This window comes from Perca flavescens, chromosome 2, assembly GCF_004354835.1.
Source record: "Perca flavescens isolate YP-PL-M2 chromosome 2, PFLA_1.0, whole genome shotgun sequence".
NCBI lineage: Eukaryota > Metazoa > Chordata > Actinopteri > Perciformes > Percidae > Perca > Perca flavescens.
Genome location: NC_041332.1, coordinates 33,651,260 through 33,666,910, shown reverse-complemented (window position 1 = coordinate 33,666,910; position 15,651 = coordinate 33,651,260). Strand labels below are relative to the sequence as shown.

Genomic DNA, 15,651 nt, shown 5'->3' with positions numbered 1-15,651 from the left:
ACTTGCACTGCACTGTTTCCAAAATAAGCTTACTGTAAGTACAACTAATGCATTGGCTATTCTGCTCTGTAATAGCACTACCATGACCACATGAGGGCAATATCGGAACTCTAATCCTAAATGCCATCTTTACATTTAGAAGATGTGCGAAACAAAAATAATGTGAGATTTTCTTCCTAATAGCTGGCAGCTAAGAAAAAGAGACTATAGGCTATGAATGCGTATGAAGGAGAATGGGCTTAATTAATTAGACCTATATATATCATAAACTGGGAAATGAGAAAGCTTCTCTGCAAGTAGTCTTTGTTTTCCCCCATTATGATAGAGAAAGGTAAATTAAATTTTACGATTTTTATTTTTTTATTTAACAATAATAATGACAATAATAATAATAATGATGATGATAATAATGATGATAATAATAATAATAAAAAGCCACACTAACCTTTAATAAATGTCACTGTGCTGTAATGTGGCCTATTAACAATAGCTGTCAGACAAAATGAGTTAGTGACTTATGAAAAAGTAGCCTAATATTGTCCTTTATTTCAAAATCGCCCCCCGTGCTATTCTGCTCTATTCTCTTCCATGCTACTCCCACCCCACCTCTTCCCCCCAGCGGAGAGGAAGAGCCGAGACAAGTGAACACACAACAAGCCAAGCCAAGCCAAGGAAGATAGGCGATTGCATAGGTGGGTGTTTTCTCCCTCTTCTTTAAGAGTGCTGTCGCCCTGGGGGGGGAGAGACACTGTATTTGTGCAGTAGTACGTTTGTTCGTTCGACCACGCCGAGGTGTTTTTGTTGTCTCGTCTCAACTCACTTATTCCCCGAGCTGCGGATCGAGGTTTGGATCGTGTCAGCGCAGCAGCAGCAGCAGCAGCAGCACTCGGCTAGGCTAGGCTAGGCCTGAATCCACCTCGCAAACATTTATGGACTTGGAAAAACAAGCCTAACATTCTCCTGAATAGGTAATGGCCTGTACTTTGGTGTTTCGTGCTCGGTACGGCTGGTTGGGATTTGTTGTAGGTGGAAAGAGGAGTAACCTTTTAATTTGGTGAACTTGGCTGTTGTAAACGCAGCGTTAGCAGGCTAGCTACCATAGCATACGCTACATTTAGCTAGCGCTGGTGTATTCCATTTGTAAACTTGCTGAATAAGTTCTCTAGAGTGAGAAAAGTTTAACAAAACTTGTGCGTGCCATAAAAAAAAAACTGGTTTATATCAAGACAGCTAACGTAACCTATATAAATTATCCAGTTAACGTTAACTAGCTAACGTTAACATAGCAGTTTATAATTTGAATGTTCTGGTTTGTGGGTGGCTGGTATAACGTTAAGGTTATAACATTACATGTGGAGTCTTTTCTGTTTCTGCCTTTTAAACGCCGAAGCAGCAAGATTTTACCAGACTCTTCCGCCAGTTTCACCCGAGCTGGGGGGTATTCAGGACAGGTGAGAATACGCGGAAGTGACAGGCCAGCCCGCAGCGTCACAGACCGTAAGTTAGGAGTCAAAGTCCAGTCTCGGCTTACTTAACAATTGTATTACCTGAGACGCCCACTCTCTGCGGACAGTGAAGCTGCATGGTGCTTTCAGGTGACTATTCTTGCATGGCGTGTTTTTTTTTTTTTTGTCCGATTACCTTTGCCTTTTGTTCAATTTTATGTGTTGAAAGTCTACTGTGAAAAAAACACACTGTTTATTATTTCAGCAGCTGTCTTTTGATGTGGTCTGCCCGGTAGAGGATGATGTGGTGGTGGAGCAGGGAGGGGGACCAAGAACCTGTTGTGTGGGTGTGGGTGTGGATGTGTGGGTGTGGTTAGGTGTTTGTTGCTTCATTATTCAGTCCCTTGTGTAGAGGCTTGCTACACAGAGACACCTTCTTAGTTTACAGTTCTTTGGTGTGAACTGATGCGGGATCAGGAACCTGCATGATTAAATCTGCAATAGTTTCTACTTTCAGTTTTAGTTTGTAGTCTGGGTCTTATTTAGTTTGTGTGTGTGACGTTGCACAATAACAACATACAGACCAACCCCAGGCATGCATGATAGCGTGTCCAAAGTACTGTGAAATGATTTGTTGATTTTGAGCTGGTACAGTCAGCTGATCGGTGAGTTTTTATTACATTTTACATTACATGTCATTCAGCTGACTCCTTTATCCAAAGCGACTAACAATTGCTACATGCGTCCGAGGCCGCGCGCCTCTGGAGCAACTATGGATTAAGTGTCTCGCTCAGGGACACATTGGTAGATGTATTGCAAGTGGGAATTGAACCCAGATTTCCCACACCAAAGGCATTTGACCTGCTGGAACAGAGATGGAAAAGATTGTGAGCAAGTTTGGACATGCTGTGTTCTCAGAAATGTCCCTTCTGTAAGATGTAAAAAAGGAGGGGCAAAAAAAAATAATCTTAAATTGGACATTTTGTTTGGTGCCCAGAATTTGTTCCTAGCCATTTTGTCTGTGGGGGCTGAAGTCTTGCTGCTTAGCCAGTTGTTTTAACCAGGGCTATCATTTGTGAGCCTGTGTAATGACGGGTTTTCAGAGCTAAGCACGGGTGTGTCCCTCTGACACACAGAAGCTGGGGTTTTCTTATATTTGCTCCTCCCTCCCTCCCTGTCTGCTCTCTCTCTCTCTCTCTCCCTCCCTCCCCCTTCCTCTCTCCAGGTCCAACGGTTACACCTGCAGCTTGTGTTATTATTTGAGCTGTAAGCACGTCCGCTCGCTTTGAATGCAGGGGAGGACATATGAGAGAGAATACACAGAGCAAAATCAAAGTCCACAGATTTAACAGCTGTAAAGTGATACTGTCGCACAGCCCTCTCCCTCAGTGCTGGTGGTTAACTTCTTGGAATGGTTGAGCGCCAGTTAGCCTTTTTATGGTCCTGACTGCAGTGATTTAACCCGCTTCCTTGTTAAGTGGTGGTCCCACTCTGAGCACAAGTCACCGGTCTTTACCAACTGCTGAACGTTGGTCTTTAGTTTTCTCTGCCATTTTTCATATAGCGATTGACCAGGAATGTTTATTTGTACATGTTTTGTAATATTACTGGATTTCTGTGTTTTGTGATTGGGATCACATCTTATTATTGACAGAAGTTGAACTGAAGACAAAGATGATGTACTTGCCTCAAGTTGTTATATATTTCAACCATATTTCCTAGTCCTACAATATGTTTGACCTAGTCGGTAGGCCACCAATATTAATAATATGATGGTATTAGTAATGCTTTTCCCTAACTTCAGGGAAATGGGGTTGAGGGTTCCCACCCCACAATAATGTTTAGCCAAGGTGGTTAGCCATCCAGATAGATACTGATGAATCTTGTCTTGTACTTCGTAGATTATGACCTAATCAATAGTCATTTTTAATAGGCATTTGTTGTGTAAAATAGACCTCCACTGCTGGAGGTCACTTTACTAATTGGGTGTAATGTAGGTTATGTAATGTTTTTTGAAAAGGCCGATGACGATACCTTAGTTAATGAAACCGATAACCGATATCTGGAACCGATATACATTTACAGTGAAAATGAAAAAATTCCAAATTAAGATTTTCGAATAGGGCTGGACGATATGGAGAAAATCAAATATCACAATATTTTTGACCAAATACCTCTACCGATACCGCAACAATATTGAAGTGTTGACTATTGGTGCTTTCACAAAATATTTATTTGATAAATAATCATAAGTAATGTGGATATAATGACTAAGTGGGTAAAGGCAAATAATAGGACAGCTAGAACAGTCTGGTAGGTTAAGAAAATGACATCACTTCACTGTAATGCAGCCTTTAAAACCAGGAAAAGACCACACTTATGCCATATTACGATATCCAAAATCTAAGATATCACGATATCGATATATATTTTTTTGATTATTTTTTGGGGGGCTTTTCCCTTTTTATTGTGTAGAGACAGTGGATAGACATGAAAGGGGGAGAGAGATGGGGGACTACACGCAGCAAAGGGCAGCAGGTCTGATTTGAACCTGTGCCGCTGCAGGACTCAGCCCAACATGGGGCGCACGCTCTTACTGGGTGAGCTAGAGGCCGCCCCTGAAAATGTGTTTTGTAAATTAAATATCTTGGACTGTTTACAGGACAAATCAGGCAAGTCGAAGATGTCACCTTGGGCTCTGGTAAAAAATAGTTTTTACCTTTTGCTGTTCTAACTGTTAATCTCTTAAACTGCAAAATATTCAAACATGATAATCATTAATTGCATTTGCAGCCCTTATTTGATTCAATATTTCTACTAAACTTGAGGTAGGTGATGTCATGTCAAAAATTAATTTGAAATGTGAGCATGATGGCCCACATGATAGTGAAGAAGGTAGAGGCATTTATTGTTCACTTCACTCAGCAAGGCCGTGACTTTTATTTTACCTAACTGTAATGCTGCATTTAATAAGTTACAGTATGCTGCGTGTTTCCTTCCTCACTAAGAATAGTAAGATGGTGTCCTGTAGATTAGACCGCTGGCCTTGCAGAGGTCCCTGAAAAGTCTGTGTGGTGTATGAGTGAGTGAGTGTGGGTGGGTGGGTGGGCGTGTGTGCATGTGCGCTCTCTCTGCAGCTACTATATTAACTGTAGGCCACGGGGGGGTTTCATGGTTTTAAGTCAGAATAGCAAAGGCGGTAGTATTTGGATGAGGGCCAAGGCTAACACACACACATACACACACACAGAGGCCACATCTCTGTGTGACCATTCAAATGAGGCTGAGTCAGCGGAGCACTTGGCCAAGCCACAACAGCGCGCGTGTGGCTGAAATAGCAAGGATGGCATATTATAGTGAGGGAATACACTGCAGTCACAATAGTCAGTGGGCACTGGGTGATAGACAAACAAACTAGCTGTGAGTGTGTACTTCACGTTTTCAGTGAGCAGTGGACACTGATAATGGGTGTGTACCTCTGTGTTGTGTGTTGGCACAAGATGCTAAGTGGCTTGGCAGTGTAATTCCCGGGCTTCCCCATTAGCAGATACAATTTAGCGTTGCTGCTAATGGCCTTACAACAGATTAATGACTATTGCCCAGGCTTTAAGTGGCTAAAGCCATTCAAAACTCTCTTACCAGCAACTACTCCCTGCCACAAGAATGTTAGTGTGGTGGGACTCGCATAGCTGTAGAGGTTGTTTGAGTCTGTCTGTGTGTTGCATGGGGGCACAAGAGACCGTCTTCCTCTATGCCTAAGGAAGTGTTGACGTTTTGACAGAGCCACAAAGAAAGACCTACACTGTGGTATGCCGCCTTATCTGATGTATGGTGTCAGTACTTTATGGCCAAGTGGAAATCTTGGTTTCTAATGTAAAACTTGACCGCTGCTTCTGGCCAATGAGTCCCAACCCGGGGGTACTGTACCTCAGAGGGTACCTCCCAACTGATTTAAAAAAATTAAATTATGATTTGATTAAGTCAGCTGTAACACCTGAACACATATGTTGCAGTTATCTAAGTGCGTGAAAACTAGTTAGAACGCAAATACAGAGGTTTAAACCGCTAGTTAAAAGATAATTGATGGATGAACGGTCTAAATACTTAGCTAACATTAATGGATAAATGTTTGCTAACCAAAGCAACTTAATGGGGCGGCTGTGACTCAGTTGGTACTGATCGGAAGGTTGGTGGTTCGATCCCTGGCACTTGCAGTTCCAAGCCAAAGGGAAAGACACTGAAACCCAAGACACTGCGCTGTCGCAGTGTGAATGTGTGTGAATGTGTGTGAATGTGTATCTGATGAGCAGGTGGCACCTTGTACGGCAGCCTTGGCCCCAGTGTACGAATGTGCGTGTGAATGGTTCCCGTGTGATGTTAAAGCGCTTTGAGTAGTCGTTAAGACTAGAAAAACGCTATATAAAAACAGTCAACATTTAATACTGACTGTTCAAGTGTATGAAAAAATTAACAATATCCACTTTTATATAATGAATAGTTTCCAATTTGGAATCTGCATTGGGAATTGATGACGTGGTACGTGAATTAATCGGACTTGGCTGTGTGGTACTTCAAACCAAAAAGGTTTTATTTGTAGCTTGATGCCGTATAGGACGATTATTCTCATAGTCGATTTAATCTGTCGGTTATTTTCCCACTTAGTTGTTTGGTTTATAAAATGGTGAAAATGTGGATCAACGGTTTCCCAAAACGACGTCCTCATATGTCTTGTTTTGTCCACAACTCAAAGCTATTAACATTTAAGAACCTGCAATCAGAGAATTTTGACTCTTTTTTTTTTTTTTTTTTTTATTTCATAAGGAAATGACTCCAAGTGATTAATCGATTTTCAAAATAGTTAATTGAATAGTTGACAACTAAGCAATTAATCGATTAAGCTCTGCAGCTCTACTGCAATATCTAGCTCTAGCTCCCTGTTTTCTCGTTGTGTTTTGATCACAGGAAAGATCTGTTGTTGAGTGAAGTCAAGGTTTCAGTTTAAGGTCTAATGCATTCTTAGCTTTAGGGGTTACGTATACCAACTTCATTTGTGAGCATTATCCACTAAAGAAGCACTTAGTTGGTTTGTGGTCCAACACCCTGATTGGGTCATAGGGAGAGAAAGTAATGGGACCCAGTCTCTCTTTCAGGATTGAAGTGTTTGGCCTGGGAGGAAAGAAAATGTTGGTATGAGAGATAGATGACAGCAGAACAATAAAAAAGAGTGAAGGGCTCCCTTATTAGGACAGCTTCCAACAGACGAGACAGGATATGACACGTAGGGTCTCACTGAGGAATGTATGACTGTGTGTGTGTGTGTGGCGTGTGTGTTTCTTGTCACATCTGTGTTTTTCTTCCACACAAGGGGAAAGAAACCAGGCAGCATTAACTTTACTCAAACTTGCCACCGCTCTGTTTGATTATTCGAGGATTTAACCGTCAGCCACGCACTCTTGCCACCTTTATTTAGTCTCTCACCCACATACACAAGCACTCGCCCTCACGCAGATGTGTGTACACACTCCCGCTGGCATTATGTACACACACGCAAACCTAATACAGGAGTCTTTGTTCACTCAGCCAGTCCTGTGTGTGCAGATGGAGAGCTGATCTGATCTACATGAGTCGGGGAACTTTGAAGTAGAAATGGTTTTTGCCCTGGTTTGGAGATGAGCTACGCTCATGTCATCCCGTTAAGATTGTTGAAGTAATCTTTCCCAGATTCCTCAGTCCTTCCTCACTAGCGTCCCTGCTCAGGAAGTCTGAGAAAAGGTACTTTGTCATTGTCTTATTTTGGGTGGGAGTGACATTCACTTAATCATGCCTCTGTAATTTAGGCTTAAGTCATCTGTGGCATGTGTTGAAGCTGCATTATCCTCCAAAAGTCAATTTGAAATCCAAATTTTCTCCTTCTTTCCTTTGCTATTTTGTATCCTAATTGTGTATCAATTTTCTCTGTCGCTGCACAATGGATTGTTTGGTATTTGCCCGTTGATTCAGCTGCTTATTTTGAAATGCGTGCTGTAGTGTGTTGGGTTCCCTCCAGATGTGTGGTGTCAAGCACTCTCTTTACATGTGAATAATCGTTAGACCCACCGTGTTAGGAAAGTAAATGTACAGGTTGAGATGCCTTAAAATGCACAGTCAAAGTGCAAATCTTTTCATCTGAATTTGAATGTAAATTGTTGTGTTTATTGTCTGAGATCACCATAGTTTGAATTGTAAACCGGATAGAATTTGTGTTGTCTGAACATTCAATTTCTTTAGCAAAGAGGCACAGTTACCCAAACCGTAAGACTCATCGTTGAAATATATATTAGGGGTGCATGATATATTGACTCAATATCGTTATCGCAATATCACGTTGCACTATATTATATTGAAAGTGTATGCAATATTTTGTGGAGCGCAGCGTCCCGTCCATTGGCTGTGTGGCTTAGTTGTGTTTGATTTAGAGCTTGAAACGCTTTAATGATCATATTTCGTTGGCCAGTTACCGTGCCACGTGCACATGTTGGTGCACAGGTCCACTATGTGACAAACCCCGTGGAGTGTACCACGTGTGGGCATATTTCAACAGAGTAAGTGAAGAAATAGACTGTTCTGTAGACATGGTCCTTATTTATTTATTTATTCATTCATTCATCATGTTGGACCAGTCACATATGACTGTCAGCTGAAATAAACCTTGTGTTGTTATGAATCTATTTTGATGCGTTTTCCCGTAACTTTCGTAATTTTACATATGTTTAAAAATATTGATATTAATATCGCTATCGCAATATCACATTTTGTCAATATCGTGCAACCTTGTTTTGGTTGCTTGTAAAGCTCTTTATCCAGGAGAGCTAATTGATGCTGCCGTAGCACTCATTTAGTCCGGATCACTGACTGAACTACAATGCATAATACATCTGGATAATTGCTTTCAGTTCGTAGAGATAATAGCACTCAGACTATAAAAGAAGTTGTCCTATTTAAATCTGCTGTTATAGTAAATAATCATAAGATGGCATGCAAACTGAAATGCCCTCCATGTTATAACTTGCACAGTTTAGTAAGTAGAGGAAAGTGAGGCCTGCCGTCCATTTTCCCCACGGTGGAAAACACACCCTCTCAATTTAAAACACCTCTGGATCTTCAGATTTGTGTAACTTGATGGTGTGATGCCGTCTCTCGATAACTCCTCTGAATGCTCTCACACTTGCACTCGTCTCCCTTCTCCTTCCTTCCTTCCTTCCTCTGAATCCTTGGAATAAAGAAGTGCTAACGAGCTCCGCATGCTGCTGCTGAAAACAGGGTGTAATCGTCTCTTGTCATGTGTATCTCACTTTCTCTCTATTTTTAACCCTGCTGAGCTGAAGGTGAAGAAACACACTGAGAACGTGACGGTAGTTTGCTTTCCATCCCTGCTCTGCTGACGCTGGCCCCGCCTTGAATTTGAACTGAATAATCACTTTTGCAGGTTAATTCACAAGTCGTGCGCTCTTTCTTTGTGCCTGCTGTTTGTCCTCTCTGTGTTTCTTGTACTCAGGTTTTCTCTGTACCTGCTCCTTTATCTTCCCAGTTCTCTCTTGACTCATCTATCGCTCCTTGCTTTGCTTTTCCTGTGTCGGCTCCAGCTGCTTTTTAACCTATAGAAGCTTCAACTTCATTAGCACTTCAGTGTGTGCACGGTGCCAGGGACCCCTCTTTCTTTTATATCTGTGTACTTGGGTGATTCAGCCTCGCTATATGTGTCTGTTCTTTGATTAAATCCTGGTGTTGGTTGAATCTCTCCTAGTCTCTGGTGTTAACCGTGCCCTGTCCTGTGCTGTCCTGTCCTGTCCTGTGCTCTGCTCTCAGCGTGTGAATGGAGCAGTGTGCGAGTACGGCCTCCCTGCTGGCCTCGGTGCGGGAGCAGGAGAGGCAGTTTGAGATGCTGAGCCGAGCTCTGGAGGAGGAGCGGAGGTCGTGTGCTGGCACCCTGCCCCGCCCCCTCCCCAACATGCAGGTAACACGGAACAAATCCCCCCAACTCACCCACGCACATTTTCCATCGAAAAGTCCCTTGGATTCAACCCTTGATCCGAGAGAGTTCATCCCATGTCATTTTCATAGTCACCACATCCCCACCCCCCCATGTCATCTCCATGGTCACCCCCCCCATCCCATCCGTGTGGACTGGCTGGATGGCAGCGTCACTTAAACCAAACCTCTTGGGGGCCAAAGAATACCTCCTTGCTAGGTTTTTAGTCAGGTTGGAGTCTTGAGGTGCGCTTGATTTTTAGCTTGGATTTTGGGAGTTAAAAGTTGAGTCAAACCCAGCGACTGAAGCACCTTCCAATACAGCCTTCCCGAGGAGGTAATTTGCACCCCCTGTTGCTCCTCCTTTTGATCACGCATTATTTCCATCCTTCATGGGTTCCTCAGTAACCATGTCTCATTCAAAATAAAAGTCCTCCCATCATCATCATCATATCCCCTCCACCAATCAAGCCTAAGAACCCAGTGTAACCCATCATGTTTGTCTTGACTTGTCCATGGGAGCTTGCGTGCATGCAGAGCTGTGTCTTGCTCGACATTTTGTTTGTTGTAATATTGAGCTTTTCCTGGCCCATTGTCGTAGCTACGGTATGTCAAGCCAGCTTGTTTATTCACAATTTGTTGTATTTATTTCTGGTATAAAGATGACCTCCCTCGACTGCTATTTCAGTGGGGCAAAGTCCATCAACTATGACAGGATCAGTCAGACATGTTTCGTCAGCTGTGAATTAATGGTAAAATTCTTCATTGCTGAGTTTGGTTCATAGCTAAAGTGTGTTCTGCTGATTACTTACACACCCTTTTTATCATTTGTGAGTCAGTTACCTGGTTCAGACTGCCGGGTGATATCACAGACGGACACACAGGCACGCCCGCACACCTCTCGCTCATTCTTTCGCTCGGTCATTGAAACGCTTGGCCATTAGTCCATGTGAATAAACCAGCATACACATGTTCATACGTGCACATACTTATGGCCGTGAGGCAACCTTTGAAACACACGGTCATAAACAACTGGGCTCTCTCGCTCGCTTACTTTCCCGCTTTCGCTGTGGGCATTCTTTCTTGCATGTGGGCACGCATTTCCAGGGACACATCCCAGTCTCAGGTAATTCTAGTGGCTGATAAGGAGCAGGGATATAGGCTGTGTGTGTGTTGTAGTGAGAGCAGGACAGAAATGTAGCCTGTGCTGGTTCTTATCTCTGCTGTGTGTGTTTACATAGCCCAAAGGCTTCGGCATGCCTCTGCCACTCTCCCAGGCAGCGCAACGCTCAGTCTTAACTGACAGGTTCCCACACGCTCACATCTGCCCGGCACTTTCTGCTATTCTCTCTGACGGAGTCTTTTTCTCAACTAAAGAGTGTGTTAATTCGCTTTAGTCTTTTGTAATTAATCTATATTTTTTTAATACAACATTTCTGTCAGCATGATACACTGCATCCCATCTCTGAATAACTGTTGAGCAATTCCCGCCTGGCTGTGTTCCCTTTACCATAGTAGTGGAGATACAACTGCAGAGATGTCAGTAGAGATACATAGAGCTCCCCCTGTGGCTGGAATGGGAAGTGCACCACACCCATCACCACCCCTGGGCCGGCAATGCTGGTGGTGTCAACTCATAAGAGAAAGAAGTTTGTCCCTTTGTTTGTCCCTCTGTGGGCCATTTTTCATTTTATTACTAATTATTTCATTTCATTGCATTATCCCAGTTCATTCATAGGTTTGTTGGATGAGTGTGTTCCATTCAGTTGTTTGTGTCTAGGGGGGGCGAAGGGTGCAAACATGAAAGCCTCTATTTTCATTTTTCATGAGGTTTACATACCTTTTTCGAGTTGTGTGTGTGTGTGTGTGTGTGTGTGTGTGTGTGTGTGGGTGTGTGGGATCCTCTCATGTGTATTTATTTTCCTCCCTGCAGAACGGCCGCATTCCTTGTGATGCAGACATAGAGAGGCTGACACTGAACGAGGGTTACGTCAACGGGACACATCAGGTAAGCGTCTTCCCGAGCCCTCTCTGTTTAAGGTTAAGGCTATGCTGTGTGAGACCTATATCTGAGTTTTCTCTGACATGTTAACATGTGTGCAGTTCAGGATGGAGCCTGGTCAGGTGGTGCAGGAAACCTACACGGTGGAGGAAGATCCCCATGAGGTGCCACCTGTTGTCTCTGTGGAGACCAATGAAGATGGGACCACGCGGCGCACAGAAACCACGGTAACACTGGTTAATGGAAAGTGGAAATTCACTTTGCGAAGTGTGCCGTTTACAGCACTGAAATGACAAAAGAACAGTTTTGTGTGTTTGTAGCTTGTCAGAGTTAGGATTCATTGCGGTGTGTATCCCTGGATTAACTCGACCGTGTGTCTTGTGAGTGATTTTTAAGCTCGTAAATATCAACTGTTGAATCCTGTCTCCTGCCTCCCTTCTTTTGCTTTTTAAGGTAAAGAAAGTAGTAAAGACCACCACCACTCGCACAGTCATTCCCTCCGTGTCGGACACGCTTTCCCTGGATGGTGGTGGTTCGATGACGGGTATGGGGGGCTACCCTGCGCCCATGGTCTACAGACAGGGACCTGGAGGTGGCATGCCCATGGACTACCCCACTCACACTGTGCCCCGCAACTACCACTACGGGCCGCCAGGGGGCTACGACGACTACCGCACTGGACCTCCATCTGAGGCCTACACAAGCCTTAGCAGGGGAGCTCGCATGGATGATCGCTACAGGTATAGTTTTTTTTGTTGAAACTCATGTTTATTTAAACACGGCTGATAAAGAATTTCAGCCATCAAGACAGTCATGTGGGTTTGAGGGGCGGTGGGTTGTAAATTTGTCTCATGTCTTTGTTGTTTGTATGTATCAATGTTATACTTTTTTTTTTAAATAAATAATCTGGACAATATTTCCCTCTCTTCCTATCCTGGCACTTAACTTCCCTGTCCCTCCCCTCTCCAGACCGGTCCATCCAGATGGCTACAGAACTCTGGATCCAAGCTACAGAGCCCCCAGCAGGAACCAGCTGGACCCCTATGCTGCTCAGCCGCAGGTATCTTCAACAACCATTGTATTTCATTTTAACTTGGCCCGCTGACCATTTAAAGATGAATTTGCTAAGTTTGGTGTTTTGCTTCCATGTTATTTGGAGAAGTTTTTGAAGAAGTTTTATTTTGATTAGGACAATGCACCTTAATCAACATTTCTGTAAATGCGCCAGTTAGCCAGTTGGCTAATTTTCAACTGTAATCCTAGTATGCATGTCTTTGTCCTATTTGTTAAGAATTGAATAGGATTAGAGGAGTACACAGACTAAGAAACCATTGCATACGTTTGCCACACCATTTGGCTTGTAGCTTCTATTATTTTGGACCTTGTCCTTGTGTAGGTTGGGCGTATGGGCAGTGCCATGGAGCTGTCCTCTATTCCGAGGTTTGTCCCAGACCCGTACGGTCTGGAGGATGATCAGCGCAGCGTGGGCTACGATGAGCCCGACTATGGCATGGGACACCCAATGCACTACAGCACCGTACCCCGCAACCACAACGCGTATTCCCATGGGCCCCCGCGCAGGGCTGGGTAAGCTTTTGTAGTGACTCATCTGTGTTTTAGGGATGAGTAACATCTAGATATATGTTCTGTCTATGAACTGTATGCAGTGCCTTTTGAGTCATCTTTGAGAGTGATGTTTATGTGTGCACAAAAAGTGCTCATAATAATGTTCCTTCCACAATAATTTATATTTGAGAGAAAAAATTAAGTAATGGGAAAAATATATATTGAATTGTATATATTTTGGTTTTTAATGACCACTGTTGCGAACAACAACAACAAGGCAAACTCTGTTTTCCACCTTTCCTCTGTTTGTATTGATGAATGTCCATGTGTCGTCAGAAAATGTGTACCTTCACATATGTTCTCCTCCCTCCCTCCCCAGGAGTTACGAGGGCACCTTGGATGGCGACATGAGCGGCCCAGGGGACATGTACTATTGGGGAGGAGCACCACTGGCCCAGGGGGAAAGAGGTAGCATGGCTTCATTGGACAGCACTCTAAGGAAAGCTCCCGGCCCCGGCCCTGGCGGCTGGCGTCAGCCAGAGCTGCCCGAGGTCATTGCCATGCTGAACTACAGGCTGGACCCCGTCAGGAGCAACGCAGCTGCATACCTGCAGCATCTCACCTATAAAAATGATAAAGTAAGTGATGCATATGTGCAAGCAAATTGTTTTATTTAATGAAGCTTATATTCAGTGTGATGTAGATTGGAATAGACTTAAAAGCAATTACTTGAGGAGCGCCGAGGTTTACGTGCAATATTTGTAAAATGTGTTTTCTAGGAATGACTGAGGCATGTGTGATAGAGGATGTAGCAAAGCCAGACGGAAAGTGTAAGATAGTAGAGTAGTTGGAGGGGTAGAAAACTTTAATTTCAGGGAGCAGATGGTGAAAACTTTTTTTTTCTTTTCTTAAACCAACACCAAAGCACTTTTCCTCTTCGGTCCCCCTACAGGTTGGAAGTGGAATTGTGTCCATTATGTCTCATTCAAACTACAGATCCGCTACCCGATCTGGCAAACTTGCATAGTGCGGTTATAGCCGTCTAGAGGGCCGCAAAGTGAATGCAGCAGTGTGTTACGAGTTGATGAACCACTGAAACAATTTTGGAAACATTATTTTAAGGTACAAAAGAATCGGTGGTGTTGCTTTAAGGTTGGATATCGGAAATATAACTGGTTTTGAGTTGGATCTGGCTTCAAATGTATAACTGCAAATTTGTTTCAAAGTTGCTCTTTGCTTATTGATCAGTGAACTCAACGTTTTAATAGAATATTTGAACATGCGTTGCTGGTTGTTTACCTATGTGGCAATGCACTTTTGTTTACAATAACATTAAACGTAAATATTGCTTCAAAATATAGCAAAGCAAATGAGGAAAAATATCCTGCAGGGAGGAAGTCGGTCTAAAGCTGGACAGACACTCTGTCTTACTGATCTTGTATGTTACGTTAACGTTACGTTAACTCAAACTACAGATTTTAATCTGCACCAACCTGGGACTTTTATGCTCACACTGAATGTAAACACAGAGCCCCCTTGGATGGGTTTATCCAGTGACAATTCCAATAAAGTTTATTCAAACAAGATGACATAATGTTAACCACCAACTGAAAGTAAGTAAGCAGAAGGAAATAAAAATATGGAGCCACAGATGGCTGGAAGATGCAGATTGTCTCTTCTGCAGAAGAGTTCGGTTTTTATATGAAAGCAGGCTCAAGACTGGAGTTTTAGCCACAACGTGTAAAAATACAAAATGGGAATAAAATAAGCTCAATAAAGTTAAAAGCTGAACTTTTGACAGTAGGTATGTTGGGAACTTGGATTGTGGAACTGTTCAAACTACAAGACGGACCACCAAAATGTCCCCAAAGACGTGGTAGAAATCCAAGCAATCATTCAGGCAATTAATCAAGCATCATGATGACCTCAATCTCAACAACTGATCTGGAAGAAATTCAGAAATAAGTCAGGGAGGACGAATTCAGGGCTAGAATCTGGTGCAATCTGTACAGGGTCTGCCTGGCTTTACATGACAGGACATTATCTGCAGTCTGTTTCTGATGTTTCCATTTGTTGACATGGCAACATTTGACTCGTGAGTCGCAAGGCAGAGAATGTTTAGATTTAGAGTTTTAGGGTTAATGTAAGTTAATGTTAAGTGCAGCTTTTTACTGCCATCACAAGTAAATGGTCATCGTGGGACTTGATTTATAACTTTTCTTAGCCAGGGTATTTGTTTCCTTCATAAGTCTTTTCCTGGATATGTCTTCTTCACTGAGCGGATTTCAATAATGCTGTTGTCATGTGCTTTTCTTTTTCTTTTCTTCCTTGGTGCTCTGATTGAATTTGTTTGGACATCATTGCATCTTTTACTTTTTTTTTTATTGATTTGCTGTCAACATAATATGAATTGCCGGGCTGTTACAGTAAACTGGACTTTACTTGCCCCCCCATCCACATCACTACTTATGTCCATCCTTTTGCTTTCCAGGTGAAATGTGATGTGCGTCGACTGAAAGGCATCCCAGCGCTGGTCTCTATGCTTGACAACCCAAACAAAGAGGTCAGTTTGCTGATTTTTCTTCATGGCTTTCTGTTCATTCCTTAGTCACTAGAAGTGTGTTATGATTG

The 15,651-nt window shown here is 43.0% G+C and overlaps 1 protein-coding gene across 7 annotated transcripts in view; it reads left to right on the top strand.

The window, feature by feature from the left end:
• Positions 1-619: 619 nt before the first annotated feature.
• Positions 620-15,651, top strand: part of ctnnd1 (catenin (cadherin-associated protein), delta 1) — a 33,827-nt gene continuing 18,795 nt past the window's right edge. For 3 of the 7 annotated variants that reach the window (XM_028595446.1, XM_028595455.1, XM_028595427.1), the window contains exons 1-9: positions 632-692; positions 9,291-9,438; positions 11,386-11,460; positions 11,556-11,681; positions 11,908-12,194; positions 12,424-12,514; positions 12,851-13,041; positions 13,400-13,658; positions 15,512-15,583. In XM_028595446.1, the coding sequence (XP_028451247.1) occupies positions 9,298-9,438; positions 11,386-11,460; positions 11,556-11,681; positions 11,908-12,194; positions 12,424-12,514; positions 12,851-13,041; positions 13,400-13,658; positions 15,512-15,583 (1,242 nt within the window). In that variant the 5' untranslated portion in view covers positions 632-692; positions 9,291-9,297. The other 4 variants (XM_028595436.1, XM_028595465.1, XM_028595475.1 and 1 more) reach the window with 4 other exon arrangements.